We start from the raw sequence: 19,939 nt of genomic DNA on the forward strand, positions 1-19,939 counted from the left end.
CCAGGGAAGCTGATTTTTATTTTTAAACTTAATGTTCTACAACTATAGACTTTTCCAACCTGACTGACAAACTTTTTAAAAAGTAAGGAAAACTTCATTGAGTTTGCTTTTTTTTTTACTTTTCTAATGTAACATCAATTATTTGACCTTATAATGGAGGAACAATGGCTCAGACTATGTAATAAATGTAGAGATTCCACAAAGAAAGTGAAAATGGTCTTTGATCTTAAAAAACATGGAGTTCTAACCTGGCCATATAGATCATGGGTTTCTTCATTGTGATGTGATCACAGTAACCATGAAATTCAGTATTTTTAGAGGATTGAAGAATATATGTATCAATGTTTCAAGAAGATTTCCAGCAAGAGTATAGTACTTTAAAGTCAGCACATTAGCTCAGAAAAGTCAGTACAAAGCAGAATCAGAAATTCAAGTGCATTTCTGAGTCATTACTCCCAGCATCTCAATTATAGTTAGCAGGAATTGCTTTGATTTTTTCCAGACTTTAATTTAATATAGCAACTAAAATAAAGTGCTGTGCTTTCTGACTCTCTGGGCAGCATTTGTTTTCATATTATCAGCCTGGCTTTTATCTCTGCACTCACTCTGTGAAGTCCTGTTACTGAGAAGTTTGACCCCAGGAGCTGCTGGACTCTGCAGGGGAAAGGACTAGATTGAGAAGGAGGTGGAAGTGGAGAGAGGGACTTTGTTTTTTTCCTCCATTTGTTTTACAATCCAGAAAGATTTCTGGTATTCTAAGCATAGCACGAGAAAGAGCCAAGATACTTGGGAGATCATTATATACTACAAAGTTTCTTCTAAACAACTTAATGTGTATCCTTATACTAAAAATGTAGTCTCTTCCTCCCTGAAATCACAATAAAAAGATAATTAATTGGAAAGTTTGGCAGAATAAACAAGGTAGAGTCATAGGAAAGGTTTTCATTCTTGCATATAAAATTTTACATGTATATTTAAAAGGATAATATAGTTAAAGAGAGAAAGGAAGAGAGAAAGAAAAAATAAGGGCATTATAATTTTAAATTAAACTTTTTATTTTGAAATAATTGTAAATTCACACGCAGTTGTAAAAAAAAAAATTAGAGGGATCCTGTGTTCCCTTTACAAGTTCCTCCAACTGCAATATCTTGCAAGACTATGTGTGCATTGAATTTTGATATGATATTATAGAACATATTATGAATGGAGTATGGTGATTGCTTGCATAAATAAGACATGTCTGTGAGAAATCAACATCTTGATTCCACTTAGTCCACAGCAATTTCATGGAGGAGACAGGGTTGATTTTAAGAAGTTATGCTTAGCGAACTAAGGTGGAATATATTTGAGGCCTAGAATACAATCTGAAAATTTTGGAAGTTAACAGAGACAGAAAGAGTAGCTGGGTGAGTCTATGAGACCAGAATTATCCTAATACCAAAACCAGGCAATGACATTGCAAGAAAAGAAAACTATGGACCAGTATCTCTAATGAATAGAGATGCAAAAATCATCAACAAAATATTAGCATATTAAATTTAAAAATGTATAAAAAGAATTATACACTATGACCAAGTGGGATTTATCCCAGGTATGCAGTGACAGGTCAACATTCAAAAAACCATTAATGTAATCCATCACATCAGATTAAAAAAAGAAAAAAATCACATGATCATATGATAGATACAGAAAAAGCATTTGACAAAATCCAATGCCTATTCATGATAAAAAATACTCTCAATAAACTAGGAATAGAGAGGTATTTCCTTAACTTGACAAAGAATATCTACAAAAAACCTACAGCTAACTTAACAGTGAGAAACCTGAAGCATATTTGCTAAGGTCAGGTACATGGCAAGGATGTTCCCTCTCATCACTCATTTTCAACATTGTACTGGAAGTTTTAGCTAATGCAATAAGACAAAGGATATAAAAGGTATACAGATTATGAAGAAAGACATAAAACTGTCTTTGCTCATAGATGACACTATTTTCTATGTAGAAAATACAAAACAATCAACAAAAAAACCTCCTGGAACTACTAAGTGATTATTGCAAGGTTGCAGTTTACAGGGTTAATAGACAAAAGTTAATTGCTTTCCATACCAGCAATGAACAAGTGGAATTTGAAATTACTAACACAACACCATTTACATTAGCATCCCCCAAAATGAAATATTTAGATATAAATCTAGCAAAATATGTACAAGCCCTATCTAAGGCAAGCTCAAAACTCTAATGAGAAAAATCAAAGAACTAAATAAATGGAAAGATATTCCATGTTCATGGATAGCAAGACTCGATGTTGTAAAGATGTCAGTTCCACCCAACTTGATCTATAGATTCAATGCAATCCTAATCAAAATCCCAGCAGTTCTTTTGTGGATATTGATAAACTGATTCTAAAGTTTATATAGTTTATATGAAGAGAAAAAAGACCCAGAATAGCCAACACAATATTGAAAGAGAAGAACAAAGTTGGAATAATAATACCTGACTTCAAGCCTTACCATTAAGCTACAGTAATCAAGACAGTATAGTATTGGGAAAGGGACAAATAGATTAATAGAAGAGCTCAGAAGTAGATCCACACAAGTATAGTTAACTTACCTTTAACAATGGAATAAAGGAAGTACAATGGAGCAAAGATAGTTTTCTCAACAAATGGTGCTGGGACAACTGGACATCCATGTGTAAAAAAATGAATCCAGATACAGACTTTACACCCTTCACAAAATTAACTCAAAACGGATCACAGAACTAAATGTAAGATGCAAAACTATTAAGAAAAAAACCTAGAAGACAACATAGGAAAAAACCTAGATGACCTTGAGTATGGCAATGACTTTTTAGGTACATCAACAAAAGCGTGATCCATGAAAGAAATAATTGATAAGTTGGACTCATTAAAATGAAAAACTTCTGCTCCATGCAAGACAATATCAAGAGAAAGAGAAAACAAGCCACAGAATGGGAAAAATATTCTCAAAGACACATCTGGCAAAGGACTGTTAAATATACAAAGAACTCTTAAAACTCAATAATAGAAAAACAAACGACCCGATTAAAAAATAGGCCAAAGATATTAATGGACACCTCACCAGAGAAGATATATGGATGACAAATAAACATATGAAAAGATGCTCCACATCATATGTCACTGGAGAAATGCAAATTAAAGCAATGAGACACCACTACACACCTATTAGAATGGCCAAAATCCAGAACACTGACAATACCAAATGCTGGTGAGGATGTGATGCAACAGAAACTCTCATTCATTGCTGGCAGGGATGCAAAATACTACAGCCACTTTGGAAGACAATTTGGTGGTTTCTTACAAAGCTAAACATATTACCATATGATCCAGCAATCATGCTTCTTGGTTTTCACCCAAGTGGAATGAAAACTTATGTCCACACAAAACCTGCACATTGTTGTTTGTAGCAGCTTTATTCATAATTGCGAAAGCTTGGGAGCAACCATGATGCCCTTCAGTAGGTGAATGGATAAATAAACTGTGGTCCATCCAGACAATGGAATACTGTTCAGCCCTAAAAGGAAATGAGCTATCAAGCCATAAAAAGACAAGAAGGAACCATAAATGCACATTACTAAGTGAAAGAAGTCAATCTGAAAAGACTACATACTGTGTGATTCCAACTATATGACATTCTGGGAATAAGAGAGGATTTTTAGGGCAGTAAAAATACCCTCCACGATACCATAATGACGTGTCATTATACATTTGTCAAAACCTATAGACAACACAAAAATGAACCATCATGTGAACTCTGGACTTTGGGTGATAACAATGTGTCAATGTAGGCTCATCAGTTGTAACGAAACTAACACTCTGGTGGGGGATGTTGATAATGGGGGAGGTTATACCTGCGTGAGGCCAAGGAGTATATGGAACATCTCCCCTCAACTTTGCTGTGAACCTAAAAGTGCTCTAAGTCTTAAAAAAAAAAGGGTAGCTGGGTACAGTAATAGAAAAAACAGGAGGGCAAAAATTGCATGGTTGCCTATTAAGCAAAAGCGAATGACTATTATTTCTGACAACAGTAAAAGTCTTTTAGTGAAGGTGACAGCTAGAGAAGACAGTTTTGACAGGAGTCCTATGACACTTAAAGATTTATGACAATAGATATTTGCTCACCTATGATTTCCTCTATTTGTTATGCAGAGGAAATAGCTTTGAGAAACCTAATTTATCTACCTATCTATCTATAAATGAAAGCTGGGTATATTTTAATAATTACTAGATAAAATATTTCTACCTTGGTTCTTTTATCTTGTGTTTCAGTGAATTATCATGACTGTAATTCTGTTCTTTGTTCAGTGAAATTGGCAAAGTTTCATTTCACTTCATTATCTGAATTCCTCTTTTGGAGAAGTGGGTGTCTGAGAGCGGGGCTGGGGAGGGGATTAAGGAGGCGATTCAAACAGCACTAAGAGTAATCTTAGAGAGTGCATCCAAGGAGCAAAACTAAAATTGTGAGACAAGCAGGCTGTCCAAAGGGTCTGCTGCCCAGCCTCTGTGCTCTGTATAACTCCTGGGAGCAGCTTTCAGGTAGAAAGGCAGCCAGGCCCTGGATATTGAGGTAGAACCGAGATCTGAGGGGTCAAGACAGACACCAGGAATGTCCAACCAGGAACCTCAGATGAGAAGGCAGAAAATGGAAGCCTGAGAAATTCCCAGAACATGTGCTGAAGCTAGAGTCCCCTTTATATAAGACAGCAATGGACTCATTCTGGTGAGGAGGGAGCCATTTAAAATACAGCAAACTCCTAAGGAAAATAAAAATCATTCACTAAACTAAAATGTAGTAACTATAGCTTAAAATTCATAGGACATCAATTGGGCCATGGCCATCTTTCTGTTATATACAGATTTTCATGACATTACAGTATTTGAACAGTATTTTTATTATCGTTATGTACTTACACCCTCCTTCTCCCCGTCCCCCTTCAGAGATACTTTTATCTGCTCTGTGTTCTCTCTTCACACATAAGCTTCTCTATCAGGGTTGGTATCATAGTTTAAGCTATAGCAACTTCACTCAAGTAGGGGACAGGAGCAGGAAACGGATTCCCTGGGCCCTGTGGTCCCTTCCCTTCCTTGCCCTTTTGAAAAAAAAAAAGGACAAGTTAAAGTTTTGTCCTCTCTAATTCCCTGTCTTTCATGTTCTCCTATTCCAGGCCTCCCCTCACCCACTGAGGGAGAGGGTTTTGGTAGGATGTCAATACGGCGTATTATAGGTCACATATATCACACAGAACAATTGCCATCATGACACATAGACTTGCATGATAATACTTGTGGGCACCATTTTCCATCAAGGGGCTCTGCATACAGAGAGAGCTTGATATTGTTCTCAAATTTATGGGCCCTCAATAAAGAAAATAAAGTATTTTCCATTTAAATTACTTTTTGTTATTTATGGCTTAAAATAAAACATGTAAATATATTTCTCAGGGGGAAGAGGTTCCATAAGGGTATTTATGGTATGATTACAATTTCACAAAATATTTGGGTATATCTGTATATACCTAGACAATAAACCAAAATATTTATAGTGCTTATTTCTAAGTGGTAAAGCTATAGGTGATTATTTTCTTCTATATATTTTTTCTAATGAAAATTACTTACAAAATTGCTGCCGTAAAGGGTATCCAATTTTTTTTTTTTTTTTTTTTTTGCGGTACGCAGGACTCTCACTGCTGTGGCCTCTCCCGTTGCAGAGCACAGGCTCCGGACGTGCAGGCTCAGCGACCATGGCTCATGGGCCCAGCCGCTTCTCAACCACGCGCCACCAGGGAGCCCAAGGGTACCCAAATTTTAACAGAAAATTCCAATTGAGCTCTTGTCAGTACAAAATTATTTGTCCTTTTTTCAGAAAACACAAAATGTCAAGTATAATTCACACAATTAGATCAAATATGAGTGAATCCAAAATAAATACATATAACTTTCTTATTACATAGATGAAAATTGACTAAATGTGTATTCAAATATATATACATAAATAGAATACGCTTGGAGGGGTAAAAAGAAGCTGGTAATGGTGTTTGCCTCTAGAAAAGGAAACTGAATAGCTGTAAGATGTTATCGTGTCCTTGAGATCTTTGGTATTTTTGTATTATGTGAATTTTACAAATAAAAAAATAATTAAAAACTAAGAAAGGTAAAAACATGTATTTAAATTCCTCTAACTATTATTTTCAATCACCTTTTTGGTCCTTTCCTTACACATAAAATCATTTTCCACGGTTAGGTTAATTTACTCTGGTTTTGATTTAGTTTGACTTACTGCCAAAAATGTAGATTCTCTTCTATAACCCTGTTTGGATAATAAATAATAGGACCAGTTTCCCACCAAATGTCTCAACACTGAATGTTGTAGATAATTTTTGCCTTCTTTGCAAAACCTCTCACAGTGCTGTCACTAAAGAAGATGTAACTGCTGGATTTGACCTTGCTTTCAGTTAGGTGAAGTTTTGTTTATAGAAAAACCTTGAAATTAAGATCGAGTTTTATAACTACAATTATCACAAAACAGGTGTCGGTCAAGCGCTGGGTCCAGACATTCATTTGTACCCTGATTCATTCATGCAAGTTCAATCAAAACAGTGCTTTTCTCAGTTTTCAACTTCCTTCTTCCTGTATTCACTTTTATAAACTGACTTGTTTCTTTTGGGACTGAGAAGACATGGATCAGTTGCATAGAAAGAAGACATGGAGGAAATACAACGCAGAAAAGACAGTCTTCTGAACAAGAGAAAAGACATCCATCAGATGACATCCCAAAGTCCCTTCCAGCCTAACCTGTACATGTAAAATATTTAATTATGTTGCCTCTGGTTTAGCTAAGCACTGTTTGCAGACCATTTCCATGGTAACATGAAAACTGTATGTGTTAATTTCTAAATTTTGACACTAACTGATGACAGGTGGCTTGTGTGCAAAGCCCATGGTACTGAAATGCTTAGGAGGGAAGGAAGACATGAAAAACCTAATGAACAATGAAAAGGTGGTAAAGTTAACGAACTGGTGGCATAAATTAACTACCTCAGCATGCATATAAATGTTTATAAGGATCATCTGAATTCCTGAGCATTTATTTACTTAACCAAAGCTTAAAAGCATTAAGAAGTGGGGAAAAGGTTGATCAGACATGAGACCTTAGAAACCTCCCACTGATTGCTATTACAACATTAGTGGAGAAGACATACAGATTACTGGACTGAAGTTAAATTCCACAAGGCGGAAGGCAGAGAGCACTGAAAGATAACTAAACAAAGGGAAGTGCCAGATGTGAAAAATCAAGAAGCTATAAGCAATCCCAGTAGCATAATAAAGGAAATATGAGTTAGAGTTACGAGAACGGTAATTCAAAGTATTGAGAGCCAAAGTTAAACATGCCAAATAAATAAACGACATGTCACCATAACGGAAACATTTTATTTTACATGGTCTGAAACACCAATTCTTAGAATTGCTCCTAAGAGTTACATAGGAAGCAAAAAATAAGAAAGACAACAAAAGTGAAAACACAAAAAATTAGCATACACAAGAGTATAGCTCAGCAATGGCATGTATATTGGTGACACCAGTTTAACGCACCAGTGTAGTAGATGGTGTAAAATTGAGAACCTTTTCATTCTGAATAAACATTTTATTCCATTTGATACAAAAATGGATTATGAATTTAAAGGGAGGTATTTTCTTATATATGTAGTCTTTTTTATATTGATCATTAACTCATCACAGGGACAGAATTTTGGTAAATTGTGCTTATTTTGAAACATGTCTTAATCACCTTTGCTTTTATACATATTAAATACTTCATATTCAACTTAAAAAGAGAAAGAAATAAAGATAGAGAATATAGACGATTCTTTTAGGATCAAGAGAGAGTTTGTGTTTTTGTTTTTTAAGATAGCAGACAATGATGAGAAAGATCCAATAGGGAGAGTAAAGTCAATTATGCAGGACAGAAAAAGGACACTGTCAGGACTAAAATTCTGGAGTAAACTTGAGGGGGTAGAATTCTGCATTAGTAGAGAAGTTTTCTGGCCAGGTTATATGGGTAGAGATGCAGGTAGGTTGGTAGACTTGGTGATGGAAGTGTGTGAACCTTCTTACTGTGTCTATTTTCTCAGTGAAATGATGGAAAAGTGTGTTAGCTGAGAGTTCAAAGAAAAGAGGGAGTGTTTGAGATGTGAGGAGCAAGAAAAAGATGTGAAAGAATACTTTCAGAGACATTACTGGGTGGCCCACTTGAAGGAAATGGTCATGAATTTTAAGAGACTGGTTCAGCTGCATGGATAAAGGTGGAAAGTAGGCAGAAAATGGAACTTCATGGAGGGCAGGTTTTTTCAGGCAAGTAAATGGAAAGAGAGAGCTAAAAGGGAATTGAGTTCATCTGCAAGGAGTGATTTTTAAAATGAAGGACCCATGGGAACTAAACCAGGTGTGGGCTTGATGAACATGTGAAAAGGCAGTGATGAGCTCAGTAGGGTGGAAGTCCTGGCGGCACCAAGAAATTGTCGGCTATAGCAGCGGGAGTGAGCTGAAAGAGAGGACATGGGGGTTAGAGAACGGTAAGACTGGAATTCTGATTCTGAGGGTGTGAAGTTATTGATAATGATAGTTGTAGGATGTGGCCCTGGAACGAGTGGCTGAGATGGGGTTGAGGAAAGATCGCTGGATATAAACCAAAGAACTGAGTGAGAGGCTGGGAGGCTGCGTAGATCGTTTGCCTGAATGTTGAAATGACCACAAATGGATGGCAAAATTAGGTAGAGAGAGAGAGAAGTTATGGATACATGGAGATAGGTTTAAATTTTTTCAAAGATAGGAGTGACTGGTTAGGACTGTACCGTAAGGGAGGGTAGATAGTGGTAGAGTCTAAAGCCACGTGCATTTAAAATCAATTTTTGAATAATTATGAATAATAATTTGAATAATAATTATTTGAATAATTACAGATATCTGCCAGAATAGAGGTTGCATCAATGCAGCTAGTTTATATTAAATGAAAAACACACCAAAAATATTTTTATATATTTAGCAATGAAACTTGAGAGCAAATTTTTATCATGACCATGAATGTTATTCACTTTTACAGAATTACTAAGAAATTTCCAGATTCAGAAAGTTGCCTTCTAAGTTGAGAACTCCGAGAGGGTTAAATCAGAATACTAATGAAGTGTTTGGAACAGAACCCAACAAATAGTAAGTACCTAATAAAAAGTCATGAGGGAAGAAAACTAAAGATCACTCCCTATGAGGAAATATGCCAAGCCTGCTTTGCCACTTTTCTTTATACATTGTCCTAAACCAAACAAAGAAAAAATACCCTTTTATATCAAAGGTCACCTTGATCTACACTGGTTTTCCCTGATTTGTAGACCAGATACTTTTTCTATTATTTCTGAGAAGAGTCTTGTGCTAAGAAATATAAACTTTGCTTCTGGATGTTGTAAGTACTGGGGGAAAGATGTAATAATTGATGCTGGAACCATTGACTCACCATATTTTTATAATCATGGGGTACATATTACGATGCCAAACCCAGAATCCACAAAGTTGGATACATCCGCCCACTTAAACACGGCAAAAACAAACGAATAAACCATAAAGAAGGTTTTGACTTTTTAATCTTAATCAAGGTGAGAAGGCAAAGGACAAACTGAGAAAATTAGCTTCAACATGTGGGGTTGAAAAAGAATATCCCTAATGTAAAAAGAGGTTTTATAAAACAATAAGAAAAAGACAAGCCGTAATTTTTTTAAAGGGCAGACATGGATATGAATAGGGATTAAATGAATAGAAATGGCTGATGAATATATAAGAAGATATTTGTCAGAAGAAATCGAAGGCACCTGGTCTTCATTGTTGTTTGTAAAACCAATAATGCTCAGCATTAAAGAGGCTGCAGAGAAGCACCCTCTCAAGCAATATTAGTGGGCATGAAAATTAGAACAGTATCAAGTTTTTGGTTGTCAGTTGGCAATCTTTATCAAAATCCTAAATATGCATATCCTTTGACCTAGCAATTCCACTTCTAAGAATTTATTCTATGCAGATAAGGTGACAGTACCCAAAATATGTGTCTCCCCGCATCAGTAACAGTAGAAAACCATTGCAAAGTGTGAGTGGTCATGAAAAGATACACCCAACAGACCGCTGAATGAAACAAGTATGTTACAAAGTAGCATGTGTGGTTCTGATTACATTTATGTAAAAATATATATGTGTGTGTTGATATGTAAGTATCCAAACTGATGTCTGAAAGGATGTTCCCAACCATGTAAATAGTGATTATCTTTGAGTAGTGGAATTTCTGATCATTTTTACTTTGTTTATGTTTTTGTTTATGGTTTATGGTTTTTGTATATTGTTTGAATTGTATATGAGGACCACTTACCGCTCTAGTGACCATATATATATACACACACAAACATCCTTGTACCTTTACTCTAATTGCCTGAAAGAAATTCCCTGAAAAGGCCTTGATTAAAAAGGAGAATGATTAACTTACAAACACCTCAAGTTTTGTCTGAGGACAGTCCTATCAAAGAGAAAATTTTAATCTTACATTCAGCTTAATTTCTGTGTTGAATTTTACTCAGTTAATAGTCATAAGTTTAATTGAGCTCTCAATGTAGGGGAGAAAAAAACCCCCACATTTTTCTCTTCTGAAACCTTGACTTCTTTGGATCAAATTAAGTGCGCTGTTCCTAAACTGCTAAAAACTCATTGCTCACATTTTGTTAGCAGTTCCACAGGAATCCAAGAAAGAACACACTGAAATTTCAAAATGGCAAAAACTGAGTTTCCTTTCCCCCATAGTTTAGAATACAGTTTCCTTGACTCTGGGTGTCCCTGTGTTGACAGAAGTCTGAGTCTGGGGATGCCTTTGCTAGCCCACACCCAGGGCCTCAGGGGAAGAGGCCCATCACTCCACCGTCGCTGTGGCAGAGGGTACCCTGATGCACTTGAGTGCTGATTTCATGGTGCTGTTTAGGATATGGGTGGTGGCAGGGAGGACCCTCGAAGTTGCATTTACCTGTTTATTCCTCAAGGGCTGAACCACTTCTCGAATGCACAGGTTTAGATCATTGAGATAGTCCTTTTCTGTCTGTATCAGCTCCTTGATGATTTTCGAACGCTTTGCCATCATTCTCTGATGTTCCTTCTCCTGAGTTAGGGTCTCAGCCATGGAACACCCAGCCTGTGGGGTCATCTTTTCTGTTAAATGAAAACATGTACGTGTGAGGCATTCTGTTGAGATTTCTGGTTCCTTCATTACAAACAACGCCACTGCAGGATTATTGTTAGCAAGGGAAAAGGCTTAGAGTGTCTTCACGTGTGTTCTTGGGAAGTGATGTGTGGAAGTTTCCCTTAAGGTTGGAATCCTATGAAACTATGAGAAGGAAGAGGTGTGAGAATGAATACTTCTAACAGGTCAGTTAAAAAATATTTGACATGTCTAGTCTTTAAAATATCCCATTGCTACTATATTAGGTTATAAATCCGGTCTTCAGCTAGAGATAAAATGCATAAAATCATAGTTCAGAAATTCTTTTGGACACATTTAAGTCAAGGGAAGATTTTTAATTAGTAAGTGGAACACCTTCCAATTTTGTCTCTATTATTAAAAATAATTGCCTCTCATTCTCAGTGGGTGGTATACAAATCTCCATGAAATGGAAAACAATTGTACATGATTGAGATTTGTCTTTCAGTTCACAGTTAGAATCTCTGAGGAGTGAGGCAGTGGTAGGTTAAACAAATTTCAACTAAGATTTTCACAGCTCATCTTCAATGGGATGCATACCTTATTATTTCAGAATTCTTGAGCTGCCAAACGGAAATTTTTAATTAAAAAAATCACAGTGCTGAGGAGATGTTGAGATAAATGGGAAGCCTCACATGTAGCCAAGGTTTTATATAAAGTAAAATGTAAGAAAGCTAAATATCTTCGAGGATGAGCTTCCCCACGGTGTTGTAAAATTTTGGAAGCCACAACTAGGTCACAGATGAAATCAGAGCAGTGACAGATAGTGGGGCAGTGTGTATGTGTGTGTGTGTGTGTGTAAATGGATTTGCTTCAAGCTTGATGTCACAAACTTAGTTTTCATTGTAGTCTCTAGTTGCAGAAGTAATTTTATTTCCTTTAAAACTAATATGATTCTAGTAACTGATGTGTAAGACATCTCTAATGCTGACACTACCTCCTAAGGAGGTAGAGCTTTATAAAAGGGCTTAGAAAGACTCTGTATGGGGGAAAAAGTGCACAGATCACACTTATGGAAATGGAAATAAAGAGAGGATGTTCCCTTGGCTGACCCCAGAGCTAAGACAACTGGAGAAATACTATCATAGCAGAGTTAATGGTTCAATGTAAAGAGACTGCCCCTAGAATGTGAAGAGACACTAAGAATAGTGAGCATTCCTCTGTCCCTGGCCCAGTCATTTCAGGAGTCCCGACAGAGGCTTCATAATCAAACCTCGGGAAGCATACTGTGGTGGTAATTCCAGCATTAGTTTGGAAGGTGCACTAGATTGGCCTTTGGACAATCCTGACTTGCAGGTGAATATGCTCCTGGGTCATTTGCCAGGAAACTGTTCTTCCTTCATCAGGAAAGAAGGATTTGACCAACAGCACTTAATAGCACATGGTTTTACAAGGCTTAGGCCATTCAGTGCCAGAGAAATAATCTACATAAGTTATTGAAGAAGAGAATCAGGTAAGGAGCCTTCATATCCTGATCTGTGTTATGAGAACTTGGGGGTTCTTCCTAATTTATGATACTTTTATTGGAAGGTATAAAAAGCCCGTCTCTCAGCACCCCTAATTCTACAGGAAGAGTTACAATTAGGCGTCACTATTATGAACTCTTCTGGATATAAAAGAGAAAGGCAGGTCACTGGCGAGGAGAGATGCAGTGAACAGGTTGTATTAACAAGTGGACCTTGTGACCTTTGGGAGCCTACCTTTGGCTGCTCCTTCTAAAAGGCTGGGGGCTGGAAGTCAGAGGGCAGAGAGGGGAGTGATGGGGCTTCTCTTTTCCTGGGATATATAAAATAGCTCACAGACAGAAACTTCACTAGTAGAGAGCTGGCAAACCAGTATGGATAGTATTCAATTATTATTTAATATTACCTCAAAAATAAAAGGGGCACTGCTGAAAATCTGTTCTAACTGATGTCTGCTTTTCCAAGTTCTAAACATTTTGTGCCTTGCAAATAAGGGGGGCCTAGCAAGGAGAAGGGAGTCTTTCCTGATCTTTGGCCAAGAAATATTCCAAAAATACATTCTCAGGTTCTTTTTAGTTCTCAATTCCAGGACTCAATTACTATATCAATTTAACTTATTTTACAGATTTCTCCAGTTGCTGCACTTTAAATGTACAATATCAGATTTTATTAATTAAAAATTAGATTTTCCAATCCTGCTCAATATCTTGTTAGGAATCAAGTTAGGGGGTCACAGGGGTGGAAATAAAGTGTCAGTCAAGATATTCAACTTCAGAAACTTCTCCCTTCAGGGATTAAAAACCTTCTTAGAGAATTCAGAGTGGAGCAATCTTGAGAGCTACCTTTGTTTGTTCTTTTGGCTCAAATTTATTGTGGGAACAAAGACTTCGGGTCATTTTCCAATTGTTTCCGGAAAACAATCATTTTCCCATCCGGGTTCTGTTTGCATTTCTTAAACCAACAAACTCTCTGCAATGCATTGTGGGCACAAGCTTTGTTTTTATAAGATCCTTCTCAACCTTTAAAACGTTTACATTTCAGTTATACTACGTTTTTACATGTAAAACTACTTGTAACACACGAATATGACCAATATAGATCACCCAAATCAGCAGTCAGCCATAATAATCTTTTATTTCTAGATAAAGCAACAGAGGAGCTAAGTATTCAGGAAAGAAGGAAAAATAAATCTTTAGGAATGACTATTTTCCAGTAGTTAGCATAAACTACAAGACTGTGTCAAAACTAAAGGGAAATGGAGGCTAAAAGGACATTTAGATAGTTTTAACTGAAATATGCTACTGTGAGTGAAAACGGTACCACGTAAGTGACCTCCCTTTGCCCAATCTCTTTCTTTTAACCTCGAGCTTTATTTTTCCAGCAGTGATGATAAATTTTCACTGTTCTAGCTACAGATTTCGTGAGTAACATATGTGGAAATTCCTGGCCAAGAAAGTTTGCTTAAGTTAAAGGAGTTTGCTGCAGTTTGGGGAAAGGATAACCAGACTTAAGATCACCTCTGCCACTGTTCACAGAGAGAACTTGGTGGATTAAAAAAAAAAAAAAAAAGTACTTATTCTCACAGAGCCTCAGTTTCCTCATCTGTAAACTAGGAATGAAAACCATCACAGGGTTATCATAAAGACTGAATTAAATGAGTATGTGGAAGCTCCTTAAGGTCTTTAAAACCACATAAATGTTAGTTATTTCCACAGGCATGGGAACGACAGGGTTCTTTCTCTCAGCTCTTGAACTTTTCCGCCCCTTAGGGCAAACAGTTATCTTATTATTTCATAGTTATCAACTTGTCAAGAAAAATGCATGACTCCAAAGTGGGTGGACAGCTGTGTTCAGATAGGAGAGGACGAGAAGGAAAAATTGGGGCATCGCCCATGGAGGAAATTCAGAATAGAGCTGGTGATTGGAATCCTGGGTAGCTCTCCTGAGCTGGGAGTATGTGTGGGGAGAACCCTGGTCTTCTAGAGAGATGAAAAAGCACCTGAAGGTAAGGGCATGGCTGGGGAAGACTGATGACAGTCTCCACTGAGAGCCCACGTTTTGCTTAGAGTTCATGTGCACTCTTTCTGCTTTGCTATTGTTGCATTTGCTGCTGCTGTTTTGGGGTGGGTTTTAAGGAGAGGTAATTGATTTAATTCTATCAAGTTATAAAATTATATATATTTTCAAGGCTAAGTGCCTAGACTTTGCACCACACTTCCTGGATTCAAACTCCACCTCTAACATTAGGTATGTGACCTTGAACAAGGTATTTAACTCTTTGTGCATCCATTTCCTCATCTGTAAATTAAGGGTAATATTAGTAAAACCTTATAAAGTGATTGTGAAGATAAAATGAGTTAATGCTTGTTAAACACAACAGTGCTTGGAAGAATAGTAGATATTGTGTAAATGTTTGCTATTATTATTAGATGCAATTCCTGTTTATTAGCTGTAATATAATTTTCACTGTATTTTTAGCTGCATTCCAGTTTAGTGTATAACCTTCCCAAAATATTTTCATGCACATATATATATATATATATGCATACAGCAGTTAAATTGTTTTTTTTTTAACAACATATACTCATATACATGTTCCTCTACAACTTGCTTTTTCAACTTTAGCATTACATGGTGGTAATTTTGTTTGGTAAGCATGTATATATATATATATATATCTTTATTCTTTACAATAGCAATATAGTTGTCAGACACTGCTATTTTCCTGTCTAATATCTATTCTCCCATTTGTCTTTTATAAATTGAACCCTGAATAGATAAAAATGCTTACTTCTTAGATTCTTTTTAAAATTATGTCTCATTTATGGCAAAAGAGAGATGTAAGCAAAAATCTCTGAGAGGGGTTTCAGGAGTCTGTAAAAAGGCAAACTTGGTTGGGATGCCCCTTCTTCCATCCTTCACCCCTTATGTTTCTTGCCTCTTTTTTATTGCCTGGAATGTGGATGTGAATCCTGAAGGTGCAGCAGCCATGCTGGAACCAACAAAGATTAAGATCTATACACAATGGATGGCAGTGTATGGAAAGATGTAAAGAGCCTCCTTACTCCTAGACTTCTTGAATGAGACACATAAATTTCCATGTGTTAAGCTACATTTTTCTGTTGTTTTTAAGAAAGTTTATTAGTATATGACAGAGATTTTGGTATCTAGAAATTTAAGTGCTGCAAATAATGCAACCTGTAATGTGAAAGTGGCCTAGTCGGGGAGGAAGGATACCAGGAAGACATTTGTAGTCTGGAAAGTTGGTGACCATTACCATCCAGTGGCAAAATATTTGGTAAATCTATATTACTGTATACTAAGGCATATAATTAGAGGAAATGGTAGAAAAAATCAAAATGTCGGCATGTTCTGATTCTTCCTTGCCACGTTCAGCAAAAGCATACAAATGAGATATGAACTCAGACCATGGCTAGGCAATCTATAAGGAGAGATAAAAGAAAACACCTAAAAAAGATATTCTGCTAGTGGCCTGTAATTTAAATAGGCTGAAAGCCCCAAAATTGGATTGAAAATGCCAACCACTTCCAACCTCAAAGGGAAGCCCAAGAGCTTTAGCAGGAGATAAGACTGGTGCCTCAGGGCTTCCTCTTCCTTGAAGAGTTTTCTGTCATTCCAGAGAGGAAAAGCACACCAGCCTGGATAAATTTCTTTCAATAGAGTTTTTTCATCTTTGTCTAATGTCTTGGTTTCCAGTACAGGCCAGAAAAATCACACTTGGAGGATAGGTACAGGATTGTACAAAAGTTTTCAGTGGTGTCTGAAAGACTACCAGTGGCCATCAGGCTAAGGGCTTTCTATTAACATCAAATCCCACCTGCTTGAGCCTCAGCTGTGAGTCTGATTCATGGATGTCTGCTAATGTCCTGTTGCATGTCTTCATGGAGAAACTTCTGGGCTTCAGAAAATATCTCTGGACATCAGTGGCCTTCATACCTAGACATTAGTGGTCCTGACTTCACTTTCCACTATTGATAGGCTTTCTCCTGGTTTCTATAATCTGGATTCTTTCTCACTGTATTAGGCAGAAAATGGACCCCCAAGGATGTCTACACCTTAATCCTTGCAACCTGTGGATGTGACCTCACACTGGCAAAGGAGACTTTGCTGATGTGATTAAGGTCAAAGACTTTGGGATGGGGAGATTATCTGATAGACCCAATCTAATCACATTAGCCCTCAAAAGCAGAAGAGAACACAAGGAGAGGTGAAGATTGAGAGGGACCTAATCCACCAGTGCTGGTTTTGAAGATGGAGGAAGAGGGGCTAAGGGCTAAGGAATGCGGGTGGCCCTTAGAAGCTGAGAACACCCTTTGGTTGATGGCCAGCAAGGAAATAGGTACCAACAACCTAGAGAGTGAGGAAAGGCTTCCCCGCTCAAACCTCCAGAAAGGAGCACAGCTCTACTGACCCCTTGCTTTCAGCTGTGAGGCTCTAAGCAGAGACTCGGCCCCTCTGGACTTCTGACGGACAGAAACTGAGATAATACCTATGTGTTAGTTTAAACCACTAAATTTGTGGTGATTTGTTACAGAGGCAAAAGGAAACCAATATCCCCACATAATCTTATCCCTGAAAGATCATGATCATTGTTTAGATTGCCCCTCTTAAGAACTTGAACTATATGTAAGTTTCCTCCCACCTTTCAGTGTTTGTTAGGGAATCTTCCCAAGCTACTAGTCCAAGATTGCCTGTGCCACAATAGCTTGAGTTTCAGTAGTGAAATAAACATGAGATTGTCAGTAAGACTTTTTCTTTCAATAGAGTTTTTTCATCTTTGTCTAATGTCTTGGTTTCTGGTACAGGCCAGAAAAATCACACTTGGAGGATAGGTACAGGATTGTAAAAAAGTTTTCAGTTAGACATCAATAATAAACCAGATAGTCCTTGTGTTCTAATGAATTATTGTCTTGAATTCAGTTTAATAGTTTCCCTAAGCAGCCACACAATAGCTCAAGTGGTAGTTCCAGCTGTGGCAGTGGCTCTGAAGGTCGTGGCAGTGGCTCTGAAGGTCATGGCAGTGACAACAGCAAAGAGAAGAAATAAATGACTATAGAAGAAAGGCACACCGCTCCAGGTATATTTCACAAATCATGAAAAATGAATCCCAGCTTGACTGGTAGAGATTCAGAGACATTTAAAAACACCAGATAAAACATTTTAAAATATTTTAAATGAATGAATAAGGCTTCAAAAATGTGTAAAAAATTCTCTGAGGGCTGGAGTAAACTTTAAGTGCCGTCCAAGGAATTAAGTGAAGTTAAAACCACCAAACACCCTGGAGACATCTACAGACACTGGTGTCCTAAGAGGATGAGAACTTTGTGTGTCCACAACGAGGAGACAGGACATGGTGGAGGTGAGATCTGGGCTAGGTTTCTGAGCAGTGGGGAACCTGATTAGAGAAATAGCATAAAGCCAGGAACAGAAAGGAAACACACTCAGGAAAAGGTGAACTAGTTCAGTACAAATAATGCTCCAAAGGGAGAGACATCAGTAAAAATCGTCTCAGCCATACCTCTGGGTGATGATAAAAAAAAAAAAGGGGGCAGGAGAGAAGGTTCCCTAATAATTCAGGGACAATAATTGGCTCTCATATGGGTTTGGGGCCTGGATTCACTGAACATTTCACAAATGATTATTAAGGGCCTACTATGAGCCTGAAAGTGTTCTAGGAGCTGAGGATACAGCAGTTTAAAAAATATCGAAAAAAAAAATCCCTTTTCTCATGGAGATTAAATTTTAGTGGGGAAAGAAGAATATAAATAAGTTATTTAGTATGCTAAAAGGTAATAATTGGTATGGTAAAATAATACAGCAATGAAGGCCTCTAGGAAATGCCCAAAAGGTATGCAATTTTAAATAAGATGGTGGGGAAATTTTCAAATTAAGCAAAGACTTGAAAGGAGACAGAGTCATGCAGGTGTCTGGGGTACATAGTTTTCCTCAGAGGAACCAGCCAGTGGAAAGCTTTAAGGTGAGAGTGTGCATGCCCTGTTCAAGGATCAGGAAGGAAGACGGTGTGACTGAGGTGGGTAGATAGCTGGGAGGGAGTAGGAGAGATTAGAGGAGAGGGCAGCTTTGCAAGTATTTTAAACATTTAAACATCTTTGTAGTGATGCAGAAAAGGTAAAGGCATTGGAGTAATTTAGATGTTTTTCAATTAAGAATGCATGTTAACATTTCAAGAACAATCATCACAATAATAGAAATAGTATGTAAATTTTCAAAACCAGTAGAGGCAAAAATGTAATGAGGAAAAAAGTAATTCAAAAGAAGAAAAGAGAAAGACAAATATAAGGTACATCCAAATATATGAGCAATTATAATAAATCAAATAGCCAGATTATCAAGCTGGATTTAAAATAATAATAAAAAAATAACAGCTACAGCTATGTGCTGTTTACAAGACAGAGAACATAAGCACATAGAAAGTTTGAACGTAAAAATTAAAAAAAACAATACTGAGCAAATACTAATGAAGAGAAAGATGGTAAAGCTATCTTTATACCAGACAAAATAAACAACTTGGAGGCACTCCATAATGATTAAATGTTCATCAGAACGATATGAAAATTTTAACTTTGTGTGTACTGAATAATATGGTTTCAAAACATATGATATAAAAAGTGAGAGTTGTAAGCAGAATTTGACAAACTTTCCATAATAATGGTATTATAAACATAGTTCAATGAGAGGCCAGTTAGGATGGAAAAATGTGTGCTCAAGAATTGGAGATTTCACATTCTTTTTAAGGACAAACATAACCTTTATGAAAATACACCATACTGTAGACCATAAAATTTCAAAGAATCAGTACATAAGAATCACAACTACAACACAATTAAGTTACAAGTAAACAACAAAAATATAACTTAAGTTCATTTGTTTAGGAATGTTAAAAAAAAAAACCTGCTAAATAACTAGTGGAAAATTGAAGAAATCACAAAAGCAAATAGAAGATATTTATTCTGAAAGATAAGAAAAATATTACATGTGGAATGTCACTTAAAAATTCCTTATGGAAAATGTATAGCCTTAAATTTATATATAAGAAAGGAAACAAGACTGAAAATTAATGATTTAAGTAAAGAAGTAAAACAAGGGAAAATATATAAGCCAAAAGAAAACAAAAGAAAGGAA

General features: G+C 36.7%; 1 protein-coding gene across 2 annotated transcripts in view; it reads right to left on the reverse strand.

Annotated features, from left to right (window-relative positions):
- The window catches only part of ARHGEF38 (Rho guanine nucleotide exchange factor 38), a 157,568-nt gene that overhangs the window by 106,017 nt on the left and 31,612 nt on the right, over positions 1 to 19,939 (reverse strand). For both annotated transcript variants that reach the window (XM_007452164.1, XM_007452165.1), the window contains exon 2: positions 11,082 to 11,263. In XM_007452164.1, the coding sequence (XP_007452226.1) occupies positions 11,082 to 11,263 (182 nt within the window). The remainder of the gene's footprint in view (positions 1 to 11,081; positions 11,264 to 19,939) is intronic.

This window comes from Lipotes vexillifer, unplaced genomic scaffold (assembly GCF_000442215.2).
Source record: "Lipotes vexillifer unplaced genomic scaffold, Lipotes_vexillifer_v1.1 scaffold22, whole genome shotgun sequence".
Classification (NCBI taxonomy): domain Eukaryota; kingdom Metazoa; phylum Chordata; class Mammalia; order Artiodactyla; family Lipotidae; genus Lipotes; species Lipotes vexillifer.